The sequence below is a fragment of the Schistosoma mansoni genome (genome assembly GCF_000237925.1).
Source record: "Schistosoma mansoni, WGS project CABG00000000 data, supercontig 0134, strain Puerto Rico, whole genome shotgun sequence".
NCBI classification, from domain to species: domain Eukaryota; kingdom Metazoa; phylum Platyhelminthes; class Trematoda; order Strigeidida; family Schistosomatidae; genus Schistosoma; species Schistosoma mansoni.
Window position 1 is genome coordinate 139,488 of NW_017386038.1, and position 23,966 is coordinate 163,453.

Below are 23,966 nucleotides of genomic sequence, written 5' to 3' on the forward strand. Positions count from 1 at the left end.
TGTAACAAGTAATATACTACTAATTATTTATAAATTATATATATATAGGGAGAGAGTGAGAATGAGTTCTTTTTGTTCTTATTATCGCTATTGTTTATATTTTTGTAGGGCGGGGGGGGAAGGGGCAGAAGGTTTGATATGTGAGCAAAGAACAATAATAATAAATAATTGTTTCCGTGACAAATGAATCAGTAGTCGGTAGTAGTAATAACAGTATTGAAGTTATTGTTATTGATGTCGGTATTTGTGCATATTAGAAAGAAAGGAGGGATGAGATGTCTCATTACATTTATGAATTTTAATCATTATGAATATAAATGTTGATTATTCTCATGTACAATAGCTTGAATTTGTCTAGCGAATTCTTGGTCATTAGTAACAGGGTCAATTGAATTATTTGCTGAATTCAATTCATTGTCTATACCACCAACAGGATCTACAGGAAGAGTACGTGTAAAGTTTGAATTAGATAAACCTGGTGTAGAAGGACTACGTGATATTCGACAGAATTCGTCTAATTCTGTATTAGTTGGTGATGTAATGGTTGTAGTAGTATTGTTGTGTAACTGATAGCCTCGATTGGTTATTATTCTACTTCGTGGTATTGTCGACTGAAGATAATCACTCATTAGTGGTGCCGCCCCGTGATAGTCATGTAAATTTGTGACAACTGCAGACGCTCCCATACGAGGTTGATTAGTATGTGCTCTGTATTTTTAAAAAGAAGAGTAAAACAAAAACAATAGGTATATATGTGGTCAGGTTGTTCGAAATGTATTGTGCTAATATATCGTATAGTTCTGATAATCTTTGTCTTATTACACTATCGAAATTTATCAAAGGGATTAATTGTTTTAAATAGCTATCACATTTGGGAATTATAATTGACTGGTCAGAAAAAAGTCATTCTCAAACGACTCGAATATTAGACGAAATTAGATAAATGTCAACTAGTGAATCTAATTTTTAAAATTATGCTTGAAACTATCAAAGCAAATTATTTGATTATTTATCAATGACATTTCCAACATCATTTCTTACTGTTCACAATAAGAACGCTTTTCCTGATTAGCGTCAACAAGCAGAAATACACGGAAGCTGTAAGAGAAGGAAATCAGTCAGTCAGCTGCAACGTAGGATCAGGCACATATATGCATTGGTCCAAGTTGCCATACCTCAGCGCAACAAAATGAACACCGAACTCACACAAGTACTTACTTTAATGGTAATAATATACAGAAGAAAGGTTGCATATAAAGATAAAATATAGGAAGAAAGGTGTGAGGTAATTTTAATCTCATGGTTTAAGAGAAGACAAAGAGTGTACATCCACTACATTGTGATCGATTCTGAGCCATATCACACAAAGTCTCCATCACTGGCTACAATAGTCGCGCGGACCTCAACCAAGTAGTCTGCATCTACCAACATGGCTCAGACTAGAAGTTAGTGACTTGAAGAACTGATGCCACGTTTTGGTTTGGCCACCCCCTAACTTTCTTCCAAACATCGCTAATACTAATCAGCATAGCGCATCGAGGCAATCGTTGTTCAGGCATACGTAACAGTGGCTCAACCATATATATATACATATAGAGGGAGAGGGTTGTACGAGACAGAAACGGATAACACTTACCTCAATGACTTTAAATATGAACTAGGAGATGATGCATGTAAGCCAAGATTTCGATTAATCCCATTACTCGTATGTAATTGTATATTTGTATCAGTAATATATTGTTTAGTTAGTTCAGTATTATTCATCAATTCACTATCATCATAATCATAGATACTTTCAGAGTAATCTTGTGATCTTAATGCACTTGAATTTAATAAAGGTATTACTGATATTGATCTAGGTCCACTTTCATCAAAATCATTCTCGTCAGGATTACAATGTAAATTATTTTCTGTATTTGTTAGTTGTACATTCGATGAAAATTGAGGAATTGGTGAATTATTACCGACTGCTTTACTTGCATTAATTAACTGGGATTGCTTGATCAGTTCACTTTGCCATGATTTCAATATTTGAATACGTTCAGCTTCATTAGCTAGTAGACGTGCTTGAGCTTCAGCTAAACGTGCTTGTGATGCATCCAACTCACTTCGAAGATCTATTACAGTGGTAGGTGTATTATTCTTCATAATCGTCAAAAGAAACATGAAAATTTTTTAAATGAGATGTTATAATTAAACTAAGTATACAATGTAAATAACAACAACCTAATGTCGGACATAACAAACAAAATTCTAGTTGAAGAGAAAATCAGGAAAAGATGCTGGAGATAGGTAAAACATACATCACAGAAATCATCAAATTGTATCACGAGGCGAGCTATAACATGGAATTGTGATGGAAAAAAGAGGAGGAAGACTCAAGAACATATTGCACAAAGAATCGGAAGTAGATATCATAAATGAAAAGGACTTGGTAAAGACTGGAAAGGAGATCCCGGAAAATAGTTAGAACATCCAGATGGGCGGCCTTCGCTCCTCCACGATGGGTTTCAAGCGTAAGTAATACAATTTAAACATATAACACAACAGACGGTGTGCATTGACCATGAGGAATGAAATAATTGTGTTTATCAGCTGCACTTCCGTGTTATCTGCTACTCGTCTGTAAGGCCTATGTACCTGAAACCTCGACTGGTTTACTGTAGGACTGAAATATTTAAAATTTGTTGATCAGTGATTATTAACCAATGTTGTGTATTTCCAGTCCTCTAGTTCACGAAACCAATGTCCAGGGTCTCCTGCCAACTACCTTCAACCATCTAAAGTATCAACGAAGAGCACGTGACGTAAAGTCACTGAGACTAGTAGTCACATTGCAATTTGATTGACAAGTTTCGATTACCATCAGTGCACTAAAGATGCGATATTAGCGACTAGTTAGTAATCAATCAACTGAGATCCGTTCTAATTAAAGGTAGATTTTTGTCAAAGACTAGAATTAACAGCTGTAGTTCAGTGGTTAGGGTTTTTGCCTTTCAGCCGCTTCGTCCCTGGTCCGAATCTCGCTAAGCCTACTTCGATTTGAGCAACCAAGTATCATCATTAACATTCACGTTTAGAGTATGAGTCTGATGAGTGAATTAGAAGTACTCACAATCGATTGACCAATGGGTGATGATCAATGTCATGCGTGTCAAGTCCTTCTTAGTGCTAATCGAATGCTATCGATCAAGTTGCAATGCCGCCACTAATCTAGGTGGCTCGACACTGCGTGCACTATGTTGAGATGAGGTGGTGGTCAACGGGAAACCCTGGACCCGGGTTTCGTGCTACTTGGCACTCGTCAGCAAGGTGTACCTGTAATCTTGAGGGAACTGGTGCTTCCTGACGGATTCGATCTCGTGTCACTCAGCTTCACAGTCAGAGACGTTACCATTGAGCTATTCGGGTCGCGACCGACCTCCTGTAGGACTGAGATGTAATCACAATCGATTGATCACTGGGTAGTGATCAATGTCATGCGTGTCAAGTCCTTCTTAGAAGTACTTCCAAAAATTCTGATCTTGTAGTAAGGAGGACATCATTTAATCGAAATCCAAAGGTAAACATTTAAAGCTTCCACCATTGTGTCGTATAGCACACTGATGGTTTATTATTATTATTATTATTACCTGTTTCATTTGAAATATAGTTAAGTGGTTTGTAAGGATTGAATTCAAGTGCAGCATAGTTTTTGATTATTTACCTGTTAAACAACAGTGTTTTATGGGAGAGGACAAACCAGCTTCCAACTGAAGAGGAAATTAGGAAAAGACGTTGGTAGTGGATAGGACATACATTGAGGAAATCACCAAATTGAATCACGAGGCAATCCCTAACTTGGAATCCGGAAGGGAAGCGGAAAAGTGGAAGACCAAAGAACATACTACGCCGGGAAATAGAAGCAGATATAAAAAGGATGAATAAGAACTGGAAAGAATTGCCCAGGACAGAGTTGGATGGAGAATGCTGGTGGGCGGCCTATGCTCCTCCATGAGGGTTTATTTATTTATTTGAACACATAAATATTGGTACAAAGAGGCACCAGATATATATGCGCCACACAAATCTCATTTGATTTGTGTGAGGGCTGTGATAATGCGCGGTTGCCTAGACCGAAGCAGGTGGTTTTCTTAGGGGGTCACAACCTGAGCCTTCGACCTAAAGTTATAATCCACAAGGCAATGGAGCATCGTAAAGAGATGCAGTCTCATGGTAGACGGTGGCCAACGATTGGTTCCTTCAGGATACTGGAACCCATGTGCACCACTGGTTTGGAATCAGGGTTTTTCAACTCCCTTAGGTGGACACGCCGTGTCGACCGACCCGGTTAAAGCGCCGGACATTCGCTTTTCGTCCTCTCAATTTCGTAAACAACACCGATGGAGCGAGAAGGCAGTAACTTGGACTTCTCTGGCAGAGGCTATATACGCGTGGTCATGTGATAGCATTTCGAGAGCGAGAGTGGACTCTCCACACTCTCGGCCGTACCAGGGCATTTGGGGGCTAAGTATGGCAACTAACTACTGTAGTGTGGAAGTGCCGGACACTTTTGCGCCGGTAGTGTAGCGGTATCAGGCAAACCTCCCACGAGGGTTAACAGGCGTAAATAAGTAAGTATGTAAACAATATCAGAGTTTGGTATAAATATTCCACAAAATAAAGCGTTCACTAGTTTACCTCAACAAGAGACTAACAAAGAAAACCGAGGCAGTAAAAACTTACTTCTGATGAAAATAATGCAGTTCTTTTATTAGGAATTGCACCAATTGTATAAGAAGTATTCAATGGAATAAATTTAATTCTTTGAATTTCTGTTTGTAGCGTAGAATTTTGACATAATTCTTGTTCAGTGGGTGATGACTTAAATGAATTAGTTAAATTTAAATGTTCTGAACCCGAATAATTAAGAACATTTTGATTTATTGATTCAGTTGGTGTGTTTACATGCTCATATGATGTTGGATATGTCAGAGTGATACGTCTATTTCTTTGTTCATTCGATATATACATAGGTGGTGCCCAATTTCGTTTATCTAATTCTATATTATTGACTTTATGATTAGAATGATTATTTTTTAAGGCATCAATCAGTCGATCTGTTCCATGTACATCATTGGATAAATTCACATATGTATGTCGTCTAACAGAATTTTGTGAAGTTTTCTTCGGTTGAGGACTACACAGACCCAATGAATGATTTGGATCATCAACAATTGTCATTTGTTTTTGAAAATCATTGGAATTGATTGAACTAATTTGCTTCAATGAATGACAAGTATATAAAGGATTATTCATACTACTAATATCAGTAGTACTAGTAGTAGACAAAGATGTTATGATCTCATTATCCGATGTAGAGATAATAATCGGATCAACTATAACTGATTCTTGTTCTATAGATGGATAATTTAAAATATTTCCATGACTTGAAATAGTAAAATAACCAGATGATGAAGAATTCCCTAAATAAATTGGATTAAACTCTGAATGTTCAATTGGTTCTGGATTCATAATATCACTACATATATCAATTGATGCACTATGATTAGATAGGTGTTGATGATCTATTCCTGATGACTTTTGTAATGTATTACTAACATGTATATTATTGTCAGTATCTACAATGTTCTGATGAATAATAATAGGTTCTTGTGTTTTTCTAGCACTTTGAACTCTTCTTCTTCTTCGATTATCACGTTGTGTCATTGTGGAGGAATCATGATTTGATTCAGTGACTTTTTTAGAAACATTCTGATCAATAGGTAAAGAAGCTGCATGAGAATTTGTAGGATTCATTATATCATAGATCTCTTCATTATTTGTATTCATTGAGTTATTATGATTATTTGAATGTGGTATTCTAATAATCTCTATTGAATCACATCGTGGTGTTACACGTTCTTGTATACATGGATTATTATACCTTCCTTTTGATATGACAAATTTGATATTTGAATCAGACTAAAAGCAAAATAATCATAATGATAAAATATTAATTGAATAGTTAGGAGTTAGATTAAGCTATTTGAGCCATGAATTACACAAACATAAAGCAGAGAAAAGACAGTAGAATAACACTCAATAATACTATTGTGAGGATGGTCCACAGGTGAAGTCGAGGAAGCTCTAAGAAGCCCAGAAGGAGCCCGATATATTCCATCCAATCAGCTTTTGGAAGATTATCCTAGAATTGCTACGTGGAGCTTCCCTATTGGACAATGCTGATTACTCCCTGTGTGCGGATTGGACAATTATAATGATGATTTTGTTTCTACTAAAAACTATAAATACCTGACAATTTTGTACCATAATCGACCCTGTTTGGAATAACATTCCTTCTACTTGTCTTCTGTCTTTTGATTTATGACGTGGGAGGGTTCTAGCGTTCGAGTACTCAAGTATCGTGCGATAGACTAAGAAATCTAAGTTCGAGATACAACAACTATCTACCAATTTTTATAGCCAGTTTGTTGATTTGCTTATCAGATAAATGACTAATTTCGTTGTAGAATCATATTTGCTTGATGTGATTCACTCTGAGAACAAATAAAAACTCAGCCTGTAGCTCTCTTCTAGAGTTACTGCCATTCTCAAGCCCACATAATGGAGGAGGATTAGGAACGGGATCAGCAATTCCATCTAGTAGAAAACAACCTAGTTAAATGAATGCTAACCAGAATAAACAAATAATACCATTTAAGCTCTGTACTCCGAGTTGAAGGATCTCCTTTCAGAAGAATTATGACGCCCCATGGTGAAAGCCCAAATTTTTCGGAAATCACGAGGCTGATGCCCTTTCTAACAATCAGAGAAATAATTAATATAGGTACATGGAATGTTCGGACAATGTGGTAGACCAGGAGGACCAATCAAATAGCAACGGAAATAAGGAAATATAACTTGGTGGTGCTGGGAAAGAAGAACCCAAGTTGGACAGAAAAGGTTAGATTCGGGAGAGATGTTGCTGTACTCTGATCACGAAGAAAAAATGCCCCACACACTCAGGGAGTTACCCTGGTGCTGTCCAAAGAGGCACGTAAAACACTTATAGGATGGGAAGCTCATGAATTCAGAATCATCAAAGAATCCTTCAAAAAAAGGAGGAAATCACAATGAATGTTATCTAGTGCTGTGTACCGAGCAATGATAGCAACGACAACAACAAGGATCAGTTTTATGAGAGGCTGCAATCGATCATAGTGAAGTGCTTAGGAAACGACCTGACCATTCTGATGAGAGACCTGAACGTCACAGGCGGAACGGACAACGCCAAGTATGAAGATATCATGGGACGACATGGACTGAAACTAAAGAAACATTGGAAAACTGGGAAACAGCAATTAGAAGGCTCAATACGGCTTTCCTCCGATAGACTAACAAAATCGACGAATTCAAGATAATTATCAACAACAGATTTCAAGCCTTACATGATCTACTGAAAGAACAAGAAACTACAATGGAGGGCAACTGGAAAGGGATCAAAGAAGCACTAACTTCAACGTGTCAGGAGGTTCTGGGTAGCAAGAGGCATCATCATAAGGAATGGATCTTTATGGGAACCCTGGATAAGATTGAAGAAAGGAAGAACAAGACAGCAATTAACAACAGCCGAACAAGAACAGAGGTCAAGGCACAAACTGAATACACAGAAGCAACCATGCGAGTGAAGAAAAGCATTAGAGCCGACAAGCAGAAATACGTGAAAGAGCTAGCACCAACAGCGGAAAAAGCTGTAACAGAAGGAAATATCAAAGAACTATATGATACAACGAAGAAACTAGCAGAGAAATATAGTAAACCAGAGAGACCACTCAAGTACAAACAAGGCAAGATAATCACTGAGACTTAAGAACACATGAACAGGTAGGTAGAAAACTTTAAGGAACTTTTGAGTAGGCTAACCTCACTGAACCTACCGGACATCGAAGCAATATACAAAGACCTTCCTATGGCTATCACTCCGCCAATAATCCAATACATCAAAATCACAATCAGACAAACCAAGAGTGAGAATGCAGCAGTACCTGAAAATATACCAGGCGAAGCACTAGTCACACATAGAAGTAACTGCAAACATGTTCCACTTTCTATTCAAAAAGTTTTGGAGGAAGAAGTGCCACAGATATACTGGGAAAGAAGGACACCTCATCAACATGCCAAAGAAAGGAGATCTGAGCGAATGTGAGAACTACACAGTCATTACATTACTATCAGTATCAGGAAACGTTTTCAACAGTGTTGCCGAACCATATCAAAGATTCAGTAGACGCCAAGATTCCAGATCAACAGGCTGCATTCCATAGGGATCGGTCGTGTACTGACCAAATCACCACACTACGGATCATCGTTGAACAATCCATTTTAATGGAACTTATCACTAAACATCAACTTCCTTGACAACGAGAAAGCATTTAGCAGTATGGACAGGAGAACATTATGAAACCTTCTTCAACAATATGGAGTGAATAGCTGAGAAGATCTTCAACATCATGCAGAACTCATACGACGGACCACACTGCAAAGTCGTGATCGAAGGACAACTGACAGATACAAAAGGGAAAAAACAACATCCTCAAATAAAACACACAGAACACCAACCAACCCAATCACGCTTGATGGAGAAACTTTGGAACAGGGGCTGAATTCGAATCATTATTCGGAACAGTGTAAACATCAATTTTTGTCTGAAACGTAAAAGCCGAAGTTTCACACGTGAACCAAGCTACAACTGAAATGTATATTGTATGAATTATTTATATTCAGTCCTTCTCCTATTCAATGTCCCTATATGAGTTAGGACACGCAACAAGCAAAGATGGTGTGGTTTTTGGTTTCTGAATTTGACATTTCTACATAAGGTCATTTTTTGGAATTAAGAAACATAAGGTCATTTTTTGGAATTAAGAACAACGGATACAGAATTTATGTTACTTATAAAGTGGTTCCGCATTCTGTCATGCCATCATCACAGTTAAGTAAGCATTCCTAGGGTTGAATAATCGGATCGAGTTACTTAGTAGGACGATCCAAACTTAAAGTTTGTGTTTGTTGGATCTCATAAGTTTTGAACAAAAGTGAAACTACCCTGGTGATAAAAACCTTTCATTACTCAGTACCATAGTCAGAAAATTTTCATTGAACCACTCAAGCTTGTCTGACCCATCATATTATCATCATTGTGATATTTTTTGCGATTGTAAAACTACGCGAAAGGATATTTTCGCTGACTACAAAAGTAAATGACATACTCTAATCCTTCTTGGAAGTACTAACAGTAAAAAAAATCTGACCTGTAATACGATCCCAACTAACTATGATATAGTTAGTCTATAACATTGCACGCTTGAAACATTATTGCACATACAATATCTATGGTGGACACTATGTATTATTCACAGAATTTACTGGATGTGAATGGTCATATTGACCCGTATTCGTCACGCAGTAACTTTATAATCATGTCCCGACCGTTGCTGCTACCTTGACGTGGTGGTCGGGCTTGTCTATCGTGATGAACCAATCGAGCTATACTGGCTGGAACAATCGTTCCTCAAGATCCTACCATGCCAGGCAGGTCGGTTGAAGAGCGGTAAGACTAAAAGCAGCAAATCCAAGGTCCGAAGGCGAAGTCGTACTGCTGACTGTACAGAGGTGTGACAGCAGTAAGGTGTTTCCTTCAGACAACCAGCATCTGCAGTGATGCTGCCTTCCCACAAGGAGGGGTGGGGTTAGAAAAGGTCGACCCTAGAAATGCACATCTCGCCTAATCCCACAGATATCCGTCTCCGGCGGTAAGGTCCCAACAAGTATGGAGCTAACACAAAAAGGTCGTGTATGACTGAACTCAAGCAGTTGTCCCTTGGGCACTGCGGTCACTCTCTCAGGTCATTAAGACCACTTCTAACCCAATTTCTTTTCCAGGTACCTCTAGAAGAACCCTTTCATGGTGTAGGCAACCGGGAAGTGATAATTTCCCTCATACCTCTAACAGTACTCAAGACCACTGTATTCATATGACTTATAATCATGTAATCTAATTCCAAGTACCAAGGTTCGACTGTACACCTTATCACCTGTTAGAAGTCAAGTGTTTCAACTATGTTTTGTCTCATATATACTTTTTGTACTGATCAGTAAAAGAGGTATATCGATGATAGAACACAACAGATGTAGCCATAGAAACAAACAAACAAAAACAAGAAACTCACCGTAGTTTTAACTTGTTGTTCTTTATAATCATGATGAGAATCTTTTATATCAGGACAAACAATTTGTTTAGGTGATATAACACTAGTGATTGATGAATTTAATACAGAGATTGTTGTACCACCATCATCGGATAGATTAATACTTTTATGGACTGATGATGATGATGTATTCATGATGAACTTTGATTCATTATTTGTACATTCATAGATAGATGCCTCATTACTCATAGGTTTATTTCGATGAGATTGAAAACAAAGTGATTTTGAATTGGTTTTAGGTTCATTGTTTATATTTTCGCTGATTGTTTTTGCTGTTGTTTTTCTTGTTGGTGTACTATCCTTTATTGATATTGTTGTTATATTACTATTATGATTTGTATTATTATCATTATTATTTATGGTTGTTTTATGCCACCAATTTGGTTGAGGATCTTTTCCAGACACAAGAAATGCATTCACTTCATCTAGGATTGATTTCAATTCTTTAACATCAGGCATTCTTTTCTACAATTTTAGTTGACAATTATTCATAAGTAAAACGTTTAAGAATTCAAGTGATTATAAGTAAACGAACATTTAGACTGGCTCAGTTGTGACGTCTAAAATTGTGAAGATGAGTGATGTAAGTTTAATTGAGACTAGGAGCACCAGCTGCATATATGTATCCCTTGCTAACAAAGTGTCAATTAGCAAGGAACTTAAGTCGAGGATGTCACACCGACTAACTCCAGTCGGAAACATTGTAAATCTGCCTCATTTGTTTTAGACTTCATTTTGTTTTAAATAAGCCATAAGTCAGAAACCAAGGTACTGATTTGTGCTCTCTCATTTGAGACAAATGTATTATCTGAAGTTCGTAAACAATTCTACTCCCCAAATGCATCAAGTTTTTAGCCTCCCTCCTAGTGGCGTTTGGGAAGACAATAAAAATATTTAGTTTTAAAGGACATGACACATCCAAGCATAAGTGAATACGATAGAACATTGTGGATCCCGATCACTTGTCAGTGACTTCATGGATTTGTGCCACGTTTTGGTCTGGCCACCCATAGCTTTCTTCCAGCCTACTCTTACATCATAAAATATCGCTCGTCGGAGCAGTCGGTGGTTGGACATATGTAACACGTGTCCCAACCATCTCAACTGATGAAGTTTCACTACTTCATCAATCGATTTGCCAACTAAGTTACTTTCAACTAATTTAGGTAGTACATATTTACGTGCTTAGACTTGAGCAACACTGCACGAGGGTTGGGGGTGTTATACGGCTAGCTATATTTTAGCAAGCGAAGCAGGATTATAAAACAAAAATTTAAGCATCATCATAATAGACTTACATCTTCAGGAACTTTTTCAATTGCTTCAGATAATTGAAGATGACATAAAGCTAAACATAAAGGTAAATCAACATGATCTCTCAAGCCTAAATGACCATGTTGATTTGTTGGTAGAGGAGGTAAACATATTGAATTACATGTCGATTTTGTAGACTGATACTTCTGAGACATAGAACTCCCATTTACACTTGATTTGATATCATTCTGTTCATAAAATTTAAAAAAAACGAAGAATGGTCAGTGAATTGATTATATTATAGAAAAGTTGATAGAATATTCAAAGGAAATTCCTAAGAATAGTGAAATGCTTTATCAGCTAACCACTTAAATTAGGTTTATAATTGTGCAAATCAAATCTATCTCCTTCATATTCCCAGAAATTAGCAAGGCTATAAACTCCTGTAAGGTTTCAAATGGTGGTCATGAAGTAGACAGGATTTTATTCTTTCTTCATAAATATAGTGGACCAGATATTTTACTTCTTCTTCTTCTAAAGCTATTTACTCTCCCTCTGGAAACAGGGACTTATCCTCACTGTTGGGAAACTGCACATATCATAGCACGTCACATATCTGGAGATAAGACTGGCATAAACAATTATCGGTTCATAAATATTACTCTACTTATCTCTAGGATTATGGAAAAAATTGTTGGTGAAAAACTCGCCAACTATTTACTCACTGCAAAACTTATCACTGATTCCCAACATGGTTGACTTCCTTAAAAATCAATCTTGTATGACCTGCTATTTCAACTTCTTCAATTTAGTCTCTACTCAACAAAACCAACAATATCTAGTCTTAGCGCCATACTTTGACATTTCTAAAGCTTTGACATGGTAAACCACCAGCTTCTTATAAGCGAATTTACATCGTACGAGGTTAAAAACCTCAGTCACCCACACGAAATAGTCGGAACTACCTCCTCCTTGTCGAATCCTGTCCCAGTCAAAATGGCGTGATACAATGTAATGTCTTAGATCCTTTGATCTTTTCCATTTATATCAATGATATTTAAAATTGTTTTTGTGTGGATGAGCCTCTTCTATAGGAAGATGATCTTGATATAGTGTGTTCATTTTCTCCTCATGATCTAAACAATATGCAGAATTGCATTGGAGCTTAACACGATCAAATGATCTTCAAATCTTTTTGCATACAAATTGGATCAAAACCTAAAACTCATTAACTTACTAATTTACTTGTAATCTCTGAACTTGTGAAGACAGGCGACTGCCGAGAATGACTTGAATAATCATCAATATCATTGATAAATCCGCCATGATGTGATTGACTATTATTAATAAAATGATTATTCTCTTTAGAACTAGTTTTCATTTTCACTTTATTCGACATCGTAGATTTCAAACAATTTTCATCAGAACCAATAATATGTAATGAATGTGGCATAGAACCATTATTACTACTGTTACCATGAATAGTACTATTATTATTATTATAAATATTTGATAAAGAATTGATTGGTTTTAATACTGTATCATTATTCAATAATGATTTATATGATGAAGTCGTTTTAGGATTTGGTACTGAAATTGATTGTAGAAATTGTCTCATCGCCGGAAGTTGATCTGTTACAAATTGATTCATAAATTTCATATAAGTTTCTTTAGAACCACTGAATAAACTAAAATTTGCTAAAGTTTGAATGGTTTTAGCAACCTGTAAGATAATTAGAACAGAGAGTATATGAAAATAGATACATCGTATTCACATTAAAACTTATTTATTTAAACACATAAATATTGGTACAAGGAAGCACCAGATACATATGCGCCACACAAATCTCATTTGATTTGTGTGGGGGACGTGATACTGAACAGGTGCCCAAACCGAAACAGGTGGTTTTCTTAAGGGACCACACCCGGAGCCTTTGACCTAAAAGCATAATCCACAAGATAGTGGAGCATCGTGTGGAGAAGCAGTCCCATGATAGCCAGTGACCGACGATTGATTCATACGCCATTTGTTCCCTCACGATACTGGATGGAGCCCATGTGCACCATTGGTTTGGGATCAGGGTTTTTCAACTCCCCTAGGTCGACTCGTAGTGTCCACAAACCTGGTTAAAGTGACGGATATTCGCTTTTCGTCCTCTCAATTTCGTAAACAACAGTGATGCCACGAGAAGGCAGTGAGTAGGACTTCCCTTTATTATTTATTTATTTAAACATATATATTGGTACAAAAAGGGCACCAGATACATATGCGCCACACAAAGTAATGAAAGTAGGAAGAGAAGGGATGAAAAGATAAGGCGGACTGAAATGTACAACCAGAAGACTCTTTCAGTTAAGAAAGTTAGAACCACTCTTTATGTAGAAAGTAAAAGAAGGTTACAGCAGGATCGCCACTGGCTTCTATTCTGAGCCATATCTGATAACGTCTCTAGCCACTGTGTTGCACCATCTCTCGGACCCCAGCCAGGGAGTCGTGAAGGACCAACAGAAGCTAGCCCTTTACAGCTCTCTTTCATGCCACGACACCATGTCATACACTGACCTCCTCTTCACTTTTTCCAACCACTCCCAGAGTCGGCAAATAATGCACGACGTGGAAGTCTCTGGGACGACATTCGTAAAACATGTCCAAGCCACCGAAGTCAGTGTTTCAAGATGGTGACACCAATTGAATTATCGTCTCTGCGCCCGAACACACGATGCCGAACCTGTGCATTACTAACATGGTGTTGCCACTGAATGTCAGCAATCCTTCGGAGACAACGATGATCGAACACAGAGAGACGTCTAACATCCTCAACTCGGAGAGGCCAGGTTTCACAAGCATAGAGCAAAACTGCTCTCACCTACGCGTTGTAAATCCGACCTTTTACAGCCAGACTAACATCACGAAGGCGCCAAAGATGGCCCAGATTGGCATAAGCTGCTCTGGCTTTCATTATACGTGCATCAATCTCATCACTCACGCCACCACCAGCACTTATATAGCTACCTAGATACACGAACTTCTCAACTATTTCAATCTGCTCACCATCCAGGGTGAGTACAGGATGAGAATCCTGCCAGTCTTGTAGGAGTACTTTGCACTTAGAGGGTGCAAAGCACATGCCGTACCTGCGGACACTGATTGCCAACTGATTAAGTGCTGATTGCATGCCTTGGGCATTATCGCACAGTAAGACAATATCATCCGCATACTCGAGGTCGAGAAGTCGTTCTCCAGGCAACATATCCACACCGCCATTACTTACATCCACCAGAGCTGTTCCCAGGATGTCATCGATGGCAAAGTTGAAGAGGAATGGTGAGATCGGGCAACCCTGCCTAACCCCACTGCTGGCAGTGGTTGTATGCACGTGGCCATGTGAGAGCATTTCGAGAGTGAGAGCGTACTCTCTCCACTCTCGGCCGTACCAGGGCACTTGGGGGCTCACATTAAAACGACGAATTTAAAACGGTAAATCAAAAAATCTCTTAACTGCACATACACACACACGCTATAGATGAAATAAAACCTGAAACACAACTCTACTGTTCCATAACCAATGGATATAATTTTCTCTCATTCATGACAGAAGGAATTGAGAAAGCAAACTTGAAATCCAACAGTTTGAAATCGAAGTCATATAGTAATGAACCATAAAATTATTGTAGCACTAAAGGTTTTTGAGTTAATTAAATGTTACACCATTACGAAGAAGTCAATGAATTTTGACGAAGTTTTGTTCTCTGAGCTTGATGGTTTAATTAGTGGAGTTTTCATCGTTCTTCTGAACGACATCATCAGCACAAACCCGAAGTTTGTGCTCAGAGAGCAAAACTCCCCTAAAATCATTCACCTGAACTACAAATCTCAGTTATATGGTATTCAGTTTCTGAATATTTATCAACTGAAAATCAAGGATCAATAAAAATTTTCCCAATTCCCATGAAACTAAACATGCCTTGTCCATAGAATTATCTTGCTTACAAATGGCTTTCTTAATACAAATAAATAGTTTAGTATAGAAGTTGACCTTTAACCTGTCTTTGCACAAAGATCAGATAATTTTTAGAAGCTTGGCACTCATATCAGTTAGCAATCAATACTCATCGAAATCAGCTCAATTTACCAACCAATTAAAAAAAATCATGGAATAAATGAAGGACCAAGAATCAGGTCAAAGGGAGAGACAATCAAAATAAATACACAAATAATGACAGGTTAAAGGTCAACAGGATAAGCTATTAGTCGTATATCGAGGAATTTGAATAACTCGATTTTACCTGAAGTCTGTGCTGATGTTGTTCAGAAGAACAATGAATGTTTCATGGATAAACCACCCAGATCGAGGAACAAGACTTCATCAATATCATCTACCTGAGCTACAAAACTTCCCCACTATCACATTTGGAATAAGTGACACAAATTCAAAGCTTTTTAAAAAAAAAATACCTAAAAGGGGGTTTTCTGTGGAGATTTTAAGTAATTTTTATATACACTAGAAATCATGAGTCAATTGAAGCTAGACCACCATGGAAAATTTGGAAGCACTGGACAGCCGATTCGTCCTATTGTGGGACTCCTCAGCAGTGCGCATCCACGATCTCGCCTCGCGAGCAAGATTCGAACCCAGGACCTACAAGTCTCGCGCCAGAGCACTTAACCGATGCGGACTGGATGCGCACTGCTGATGAGTTTCACAATAGGATGAAACGGCCGTCTAGTGCTTCCACGTTTTCCATGGTGGTCTACCTTCAATGGACTCATGATTTCAACTATGAAAATAGATTATATTTCCTAAAAAAATTGTTTTTCTCACTTACCAAAGTGAATGCACGTAATATACGTGGTTCACTAGGAAATTCATAAATTAAATTAAATAATGAAGGTGATAAAATAGCTGGACATATATAACGTAGAAATAGACAAGCTGATATTACATGTTCACATAATGTACCATCATTCATTGTAGAATTTGAAGAATTTAATCCATCATAATGTTTATTATGAATATTATTCATTGATGAATAATTACTTTTTAAACCATTCTCTAGATAACGTCTAATCTCTACAAATAACGCTCTAAATTGCCTGTAGAAACAAAGAAGACATTCAACATGAAAAACAATCTTTTACACATGGAATAATATATAAAGTAATAAGCTTAAGAACATTCAACAAGTAAATCACTGGTTCGGTTAGTCGCGTAGTGTATATACTAGTCATCAGACAGATAGTAAACTATCAAAGAAGATTGGCTAAGTTTGTATTTGGTAAATGAATTAAAACACAATGCATAGATCACTTTTATACAAAAATAATCTAATTCTATTGATGTGAGGATATAACGTTAGTTCGAGGCAGTAAGAGCAATTAACAAATAATGTAGTTTATAAACGGACCTAGGATAAATCCGCCCCCGAATGCCCTGGTACGGTCGAGAGTGGGGAGAGTCCGCTCTCCCTCTCGAAACGCTCTCACATGGCCATGCATATATAGCCTCTACCAGGGAAGTCCTACTCATTGCCTTCTCGTGGCATTACTGTTGTTTACGAAATTGAGAGGACGAAAAGCGAATGTCCGTCGCTTTAACCGGGTTGGTGAACACGGCGAGTCCACATAGGGGAGTTTGAACACCCTGATTCCAAACCAATGTTCATGGGATTCAGTATCCTGAAGAAACACATGGCGTATGAATCAATCGTCGGCCACCGGCTACCATGGGACTGCATCTCCTCACGATGCTCCACTATCTTGTGGATTAGGCCTTTAGGTCAAAGGCTCGGGGTATGGTTCCCTAAGAAAACCACCTGCTTCAGTTTGGGCACCTGTTCAGTATCACAGCCCTCACATACATCAAATCAGATTTGTGTGGCGCATATGTATCTAGTGCTTCCTTGTATCAATATTTGTGTTTAAATAAATTATTTGATCCAACAGATAATTCAGACATTTTGTTACATGACTATAGATTTTCATTCTGAAATTCATGGTGATTTTCTGAACTGATAACTCTCTATTGAAGATGAGCACTTCAATCCACGCATCCGCTAATTAATAACTGAAAAATGCTTTTCAATGACTTAGTAGTCTTACTAATGACGATTATGATCTCATTATTGGCTTGCCTCAATCGTAATGACTAATATGTGTTAAAAGTTAGTCCATAAAATAAGCACCTCGGTAATGAGATTTGTTATACACCGATCCAATTCCCAGACGAATATATACAATGCAAAAGGTGTTTATTATAAATCTGAAGTTTAACATATGTAAGTCAGTGGTCTTGAGTACTGTTAGAGGTATGAGGGAAATTATCACTTCCCGGTTGCCCACACCATGAAAGGGTTCTTCTAGAGGTACCTGGAAAAGAAATTGGGTTAGAAGTGGTCTTAATGACCTGAGAGAGTGACCGCAGTGCCCAAGGGACAACTGCTTGAGTTCAGTCATACACGACCTTTTTGTGTTAGCTCCATACTTGTTGGGACCTTACCGCCGGAGACGGATATCCGTGGGATAAGGCGAGATGTGCATTTCTAGGGTCGACCTTTTCTAACCCCACCCCTCCTTGTGGGAAGGCAGCATCACTGCAGATGCTGGTTGTCTGAAGGAAACACCTTACTGCTGTCACACCTCTGTACAGTCAGCAGTACGACTTCGCCTTCGGACCTTGGATTTGCTGCTTTTAGTCTTACCGCTCTTCAACCGACCTGCCTGGCATGGTAGGATCTTGAGGAACGATTGTTCCAGCCAGTATAGCTCGATTGGTTCATCACGATAGACAAGCCCGACCACCACGTCAAGGTAGCAGCAATGGTCATATGTAAGATAAACGAGTATTTGATACTCAGTGGAAAGATTGATACTCATCATTAAATAAACAAATAGATAAATCCCAAAAGAAGGAACCATATATATAGAGGCTTATAATAGCTAATCATGCACTGATTCACTGAATGGAATGTATACATAATGAATTAAATAAAAGACATTGTGATTACATCAAATTTAAATGATTTGAAAAAGAATATTTACTCTGGAAATTCAACTTCACTTGATAGAATTCGTTTCCATACAGTTTCAACTAAACCTAATAGATTAACTTGATTTTGTGCTAATTGTGCAGATGTTTGCACTTTAGCTATATCAACTTCATAATCAATTGGATAACGATTAGATGTTTTTAATTGTGGATCAACTGGTCGGCCACTAATAACAATTTGAACAAAATCAGATAAAATATTTGATAAATATGAACCACCAACAAGACGTAGATAAATTTCTGTTGCTTTAGTTGCTATACTATTAGCACGTAAAACCATATTTGGATCACCTTGAATAATGAAAAGATGATAAGATTGAAATAAAAACTGAAAATACACTAAAGTAGTATAATGATAAAGTGATGACACTGTAGAACAACAACTCAGTCATAACTAACATAGAAACTGGTATGGGTGTTTATCAGTTAGATGAATTCAGGTACTGATCCTATGTGGTGATCACACATTTGATAATGTTATTTCACTAGCTGCTAATGACAGTACAAGTGTTTTACACGTTTTGGTAAACCAAGGGTAAAGATTTTAGCGGAACAATAATATTCAACTTACTGCTAGTCATTTCAAGGTATTTTCGAAGTTCTAGTGACGATTCGTGACTGGTGGAATCTAAACAAGTTAGTAGTGAAAGAGTTGGCATCAATGGCATAGGATGACTGTCACATTATGTCATAAAACTGATCGAAGTTAGAAATCCACACAAATGGATCCTAACTTAGTGATCTGAGAGTTGAGTGCTAGACACAAGATTTGAAGGTCTCAGTTTCGATCCCTAGAAGACAAATCACGGGTGAAGCACTACTGAGGATACCCATATTAAGACGAAAAACTTGGCCAGTCATTACTAGACCCAATGGTACCCAAGTGAGATCAATCTACGGCAAATGTAGAATACAAATAATATGAAATCATTTATTCCTAGTTCTATACATACAATTATAAATTACTTCCCTTCCTTTTTGTTTTTATCGACGCTTCACTCATTCGACTTCATTAGTAAGTCCTATTTTAGTTTTTGACATTGCATAACCAATGATACTAACATTTCATTTGTGGAAACTCACTGTATTCATGCATTTTTCACTTCTTTCTTTTATAACATGTATATACTTGATATATGGTCAAGTATACGTTCGTCACAATGATCCCATATTTATAGCCTTGTTTGCACTAATTAACCACGATTTCTTCCCATAATTTGATCAGGACTTTCGTAAATGTGACGCAAAGTATGTGTACACTTGTATTTTTTTAGTCATTGCTATTGATTCGAATTAATCAGAAACTGAGAGTAATCCACGAAATAATTCATCGAGAACAAGTGGTTATTTTAAATACACACAGAAAGCTGAATAATTGTAAAATATTTACTATATAGAAATATTTTAATGCAAAGAGGAAATGTACCAATGCTGTTGGCAGCAAAATCTGACTTAAGGCCTCTTCATCGCTTGCTAACTACCTTGGGCGTTCGATGGAGGTAAGACTAATCCATAACTCCTAATCTGAACATTGATTGCTCGAGGTTCACTCTTCGAGGCCTTAAAATCGTGACGAGTTGCCCGATGTGCATGCTTATGTATATGAATTGCATGAGTCTCGCTTGTTTAATAGTGTATGTAGGTGTGTGCAAATAGGTACGCGCCAGGCTCGCGAAAGAAACGTAAGCTGTAATAGGCCTGGTAAAATCAGCGACCTAAACCATTAGGTCAAAGACATAATAAAAACATATGGTAGCAAATACTACGGGAAAGTAACCACTAACTCTCCCTGAGCGCTTATGCTTATGTGCACGTCATGAAGTACACGGACGAACGTTTTTGTACCAGTGGTATGGATGTGATACACAAGACACTTTGTTGTAGCAAATACTTTCGGAGGAAACGGTGACCATCTACCCTCCAGAGGGATGAACATACCTATATGTATGTTATGGGATACAAGAGTGAAAACTTGTTACCAGTATACCTGTAGACTATACTTGCCCTACTACGGCGCCCGCGCGCCAAGACCCGGAGGTAACAATGACTTCCGCACAAAACCACATTCATGCAGTGGGTTTATGAGCCTCAGGAAGCGGGTTCTAAACTTAAAATTAAACATAGAAACTCAAGTTATATAAACATAAGGTTAGAAAAAGTGGCATGAATAATAGTACAGTGACCGAAATAACTACTTAATAAACTCAAGAGCTACAGAGACGAACAGCAATGAATAAGATCCTTAAAGGGCTGTAATTTCTATGTAGGTTGTAAATATTGTGTCTATTAATAAATGGTAACAAGTGGAAGTTCTTAAAGTCAGTCGTAATGAAAGAATACAATGAGCAACGAAGTCAAGTCAAACAGTTAAATGTAATTTGGTTGAACTTTTAGATCAATAGACTTTAGGGTTCAGTCAGTCAGTCACAACGTAGAACTTCGTACTCATGTACATCAGTTTGAGTTGCCATACCACATTAATTCAAAGATGCAGTTGTCGATTCAAATCCCATAGTGATAGAAGTAGTGAGAGTATAATCAGTCATCCGAAAGATTAGGGTTTGAAGAAGTTATTGAAGGAGTATAATCCATTGAAATAAATTTGAAAAGAGAAAAAATTAAAGGACATGAAGAATTCGGAAGATTAGAATTTGGTAGAACATAAAGAGTGGATGCACTTGCGCCATCGCAAACGATTTTGAGCCATGTCATTTAAGGTCTCTAACCATCGATTGTTATCATCTCGCGGATCCCAACCAGACTTTAGGGTTAACAAAAATATCTACTTAATGAACTGAATTATAAAAACCAGGATATTATAACAAAAACGAAAAAAAACACTAGAGATGAACCTACTTTGTTTTTTGACTTCACATAATATAAGACTGGCTAAGAATCCAGTTACTTGTCCACGAGCCTGTTGTAAAACAACCATAGCGCCGGCTAATTCAGCCTTAGCTTTAACATTTAACCATGGATCTAAGCTGGACAATAATTGGATTAGATCAGGTTTACTAGATGTATTCAATGAAGGATTGGAATCAAATTTGAAACTATTTAACTTATCCGTCCCATTTGTGAGTGTTATCGTTTTAGGTAGTTGAAATTGGCATAGATTGTTTTCTAAACGAGCATAACTTGTTAATGGTAAAACAATTAAAGCACGATAACGAATTTTCACACGAATCTGTATTGAATTCAAATTGATCTCATGACGATTAGATCGTCGTCCTTTGGATTTAGTTTTATTTACATTGGATTCACCGGAGTTTTTATTATCTGATTGTTTCAATTGACCAGATGATTGAGTCATTGAGTCATTTAAATTTGGAGTATACCAACTTTCCACTTCACCACAATTAGAAATATCCGATAAAGAAATATTGACTGTTGCTAAAGTGATAATATTTAAAAAAAAATCATATTTATCACAGCTAAGTTATTCTATTTATGAAGCCAAATCAACACAACATTTCTTGACGTTAAAAAGATATCTTGCCTCCTGTTGCTGTCGTCTCAACAAAAGTTTCCTTATGAACAGAACACAATTCTTTATTATGCTTTTAACCAAATCTAACTGTAAGGATGGCTCGTTGGTAAACTCTAGGTAGCCTTAAGAAGGCCAGAAAGAGACGAAGACATTCCATTCAATCATTGCTAGGGGAATATTCTAGAATGTCGACGTGTAGCTTCCCCATTGGATGGATACGAATGACCCCCTATGTGCCTATTGGTTGTCTGAAATGATGATTTACTATCAGTCAAAAACTATAAATACATGAGATTTCTGTACCGTATTTTGACACTGTTTCGGGGAATAAAGTTCCTACTTACTAATCTTCTGTCTTCTCCTTTGCGACGTTGCGGGTTCGATCGTTCAAGTAGTCTAGTAGTACGCGGCATAGTAAGAATCAAGGCTTAAGATATAACACTAACCCTAATAATCATATTACTCAAAATTCATCCAGCTATAGTCAATACATAAAGCCACCGTGATCAAATCTTCACCATCTAAGATTTCGTAACATTTTAAGCCTACATATATATCTCTACAGACCATTTCCAGTTAATCTATGCGGTGTTTATTTTGAAATTAATTAAAAATTGCACATGGATTTTCATCACATACAATGATCATAAGAAATTCGTGACAGGGAAGTGTAGAGTTGTTAAGTACGCGACGTAAATCCTGATGAGATTGATGATCGACGGTACTTCGATAAAGACTCAAAAGACACTTTGACTTTTGACAGCTAAAGCGATTTCAGTGATATCTTCATAACATTGCTGGTGTGTAGTGAAACCTCTGAAGGATTAATAATATTGGCGTAAATACATGAACCTAGAATAATGGTTTTACTTACCAAAACATGCGGTTCTAAATGATAAAGGGTAGATTAGAAAATGGTCAAGAGTATTTATAGTCTACCAGATAACTAAAATCAACAGATAAAGATTTCAAACAATATTTTAACACAATTAGTCGAAAGGGTCTGGGTCCATTCATTGTTTATTCCTTCCTTGAAATATCAAACATCTCGTGATTCTATATGCTTTAGTTTTAACTTGCATTTATCCTTGTTCTTTCCATTGTCTTGATTACATTGGTTTTACTCTCTCATTACTGTTTTGATCAATGACCCGATGTGGGATATGTAAACATAGACTAGCACATACATTCCATTTTAGACCCTATATGTTTTACCAATTTTATCATCATGTGCTATTTTAAAACTTATAAACTTGAACTAAAGCGTCGTTTTAACAGTTACGTAGTTATATCTAAGCTTAAATGTGTGATCACAAATAGATTCTATCATCAGTCCGGATGACATTCATCCATTATTATACTGATTAGAGGTATATAAATTAATTTCTTGCTTAAACAATACCACATCAAATCGCAAGGGATAAGTGGTTGGTAAATGAAATTCAAAATAATCCACAGTAGGAATAAGCGAAGACTAACAACTGAGAAACTAACCTATGAGAGATGGATTAGCCATTTTTGATGATTTGAATTTACGACGCTTTTGTCTTGAAGTCACTTCATCATTATTTGTATACGTAGTTGATAAATCATCCAGAATGACAGAATTACGCAAGGCTGTAAAGTCAGGTGGTGAAACTGATCCATCATCTGCAGCTTTTGTACAAGTCATCATTACCTTACGCATTGGAGGACTTGTATTTGTCTGTTGACGAAGATTCGATGTTGTTAATCGATGTGGAGAAGCAGTTAGATGACGATGAGATGGAGAACTAGCTTTGGTATCACATACTTTCCATATCTCGATTGTTAGAACTGAGCAATTCGTGAGACCGCTAAAAAAAACCATTTGTCAATATCAAATGAAAATCAGCGAGGTTATAAAAATGACTATTCGGAAGTGATAATAACGATAATCTTTATAAT

The 23,966-nt window shown here is 37.2% G+C and overlaps 1 protein-coding gene across 1 annotated transcript in view; it reads right to left on the bottom strand.

Annotated features, from left to right (window-relative positions):
• Nucleotides 1-211: 211 nt before the first annotated feature.
• Smp_164680 (synaptic ras gtpase activating protein, syngap,putative) overlaps nucleotides 212-23,966 on the bottom strand; it is a gene marked incomplete at its 5' end in the record, with an annotated part of 58,434 nt that continues 34,679 nt past the window's right edge. Inside the window, 10 exons of the mRNA XM_018789565.1 lie at nucleotides 212-708; nucleotides 1,637-2,142; nucleotides 4,726-5,964; nucleotides 10,212-10,715; nucleotides 11,549-11,752; nucleotides 12,742-13,227; nucleotides 16,332-16,599; nucleotides 18,544-18,841; nucleotides 21,407-21,943; nucleotides 23,535-23,875. Coding sequence (XP_018646437.1) covers nucleotides 306-708; nucleotides 1,637-2,142; nucleotides 4,726-5,964; nucleotides 10,212-10,715; nucleotides 11,549-11,752; nucleotides 12,742-13,227; nucleotides 16,332-16,599; nucleotides 18,544-18,841; nucleotides 21,407-21,943; nucleotides 23,535-23,875 — 4,786 coding nt within the window. The 3' untranslated portion in view covers nucleotides 212-305. The remainder of the gene's footprint in view (nucleotides 709-1,636; nucleotides 2,143-4,725; nucleotides 5,965-10,211; nucleotides 10,716-11,548; nucleotides 11,753-12,741; nucleotides 13,228-16,331; nucleotides 16,600-18,543; nucleotides 18,842-21,406; nucleotides 21,944-23,534; nucleotides 23,876-23,966) is intronic.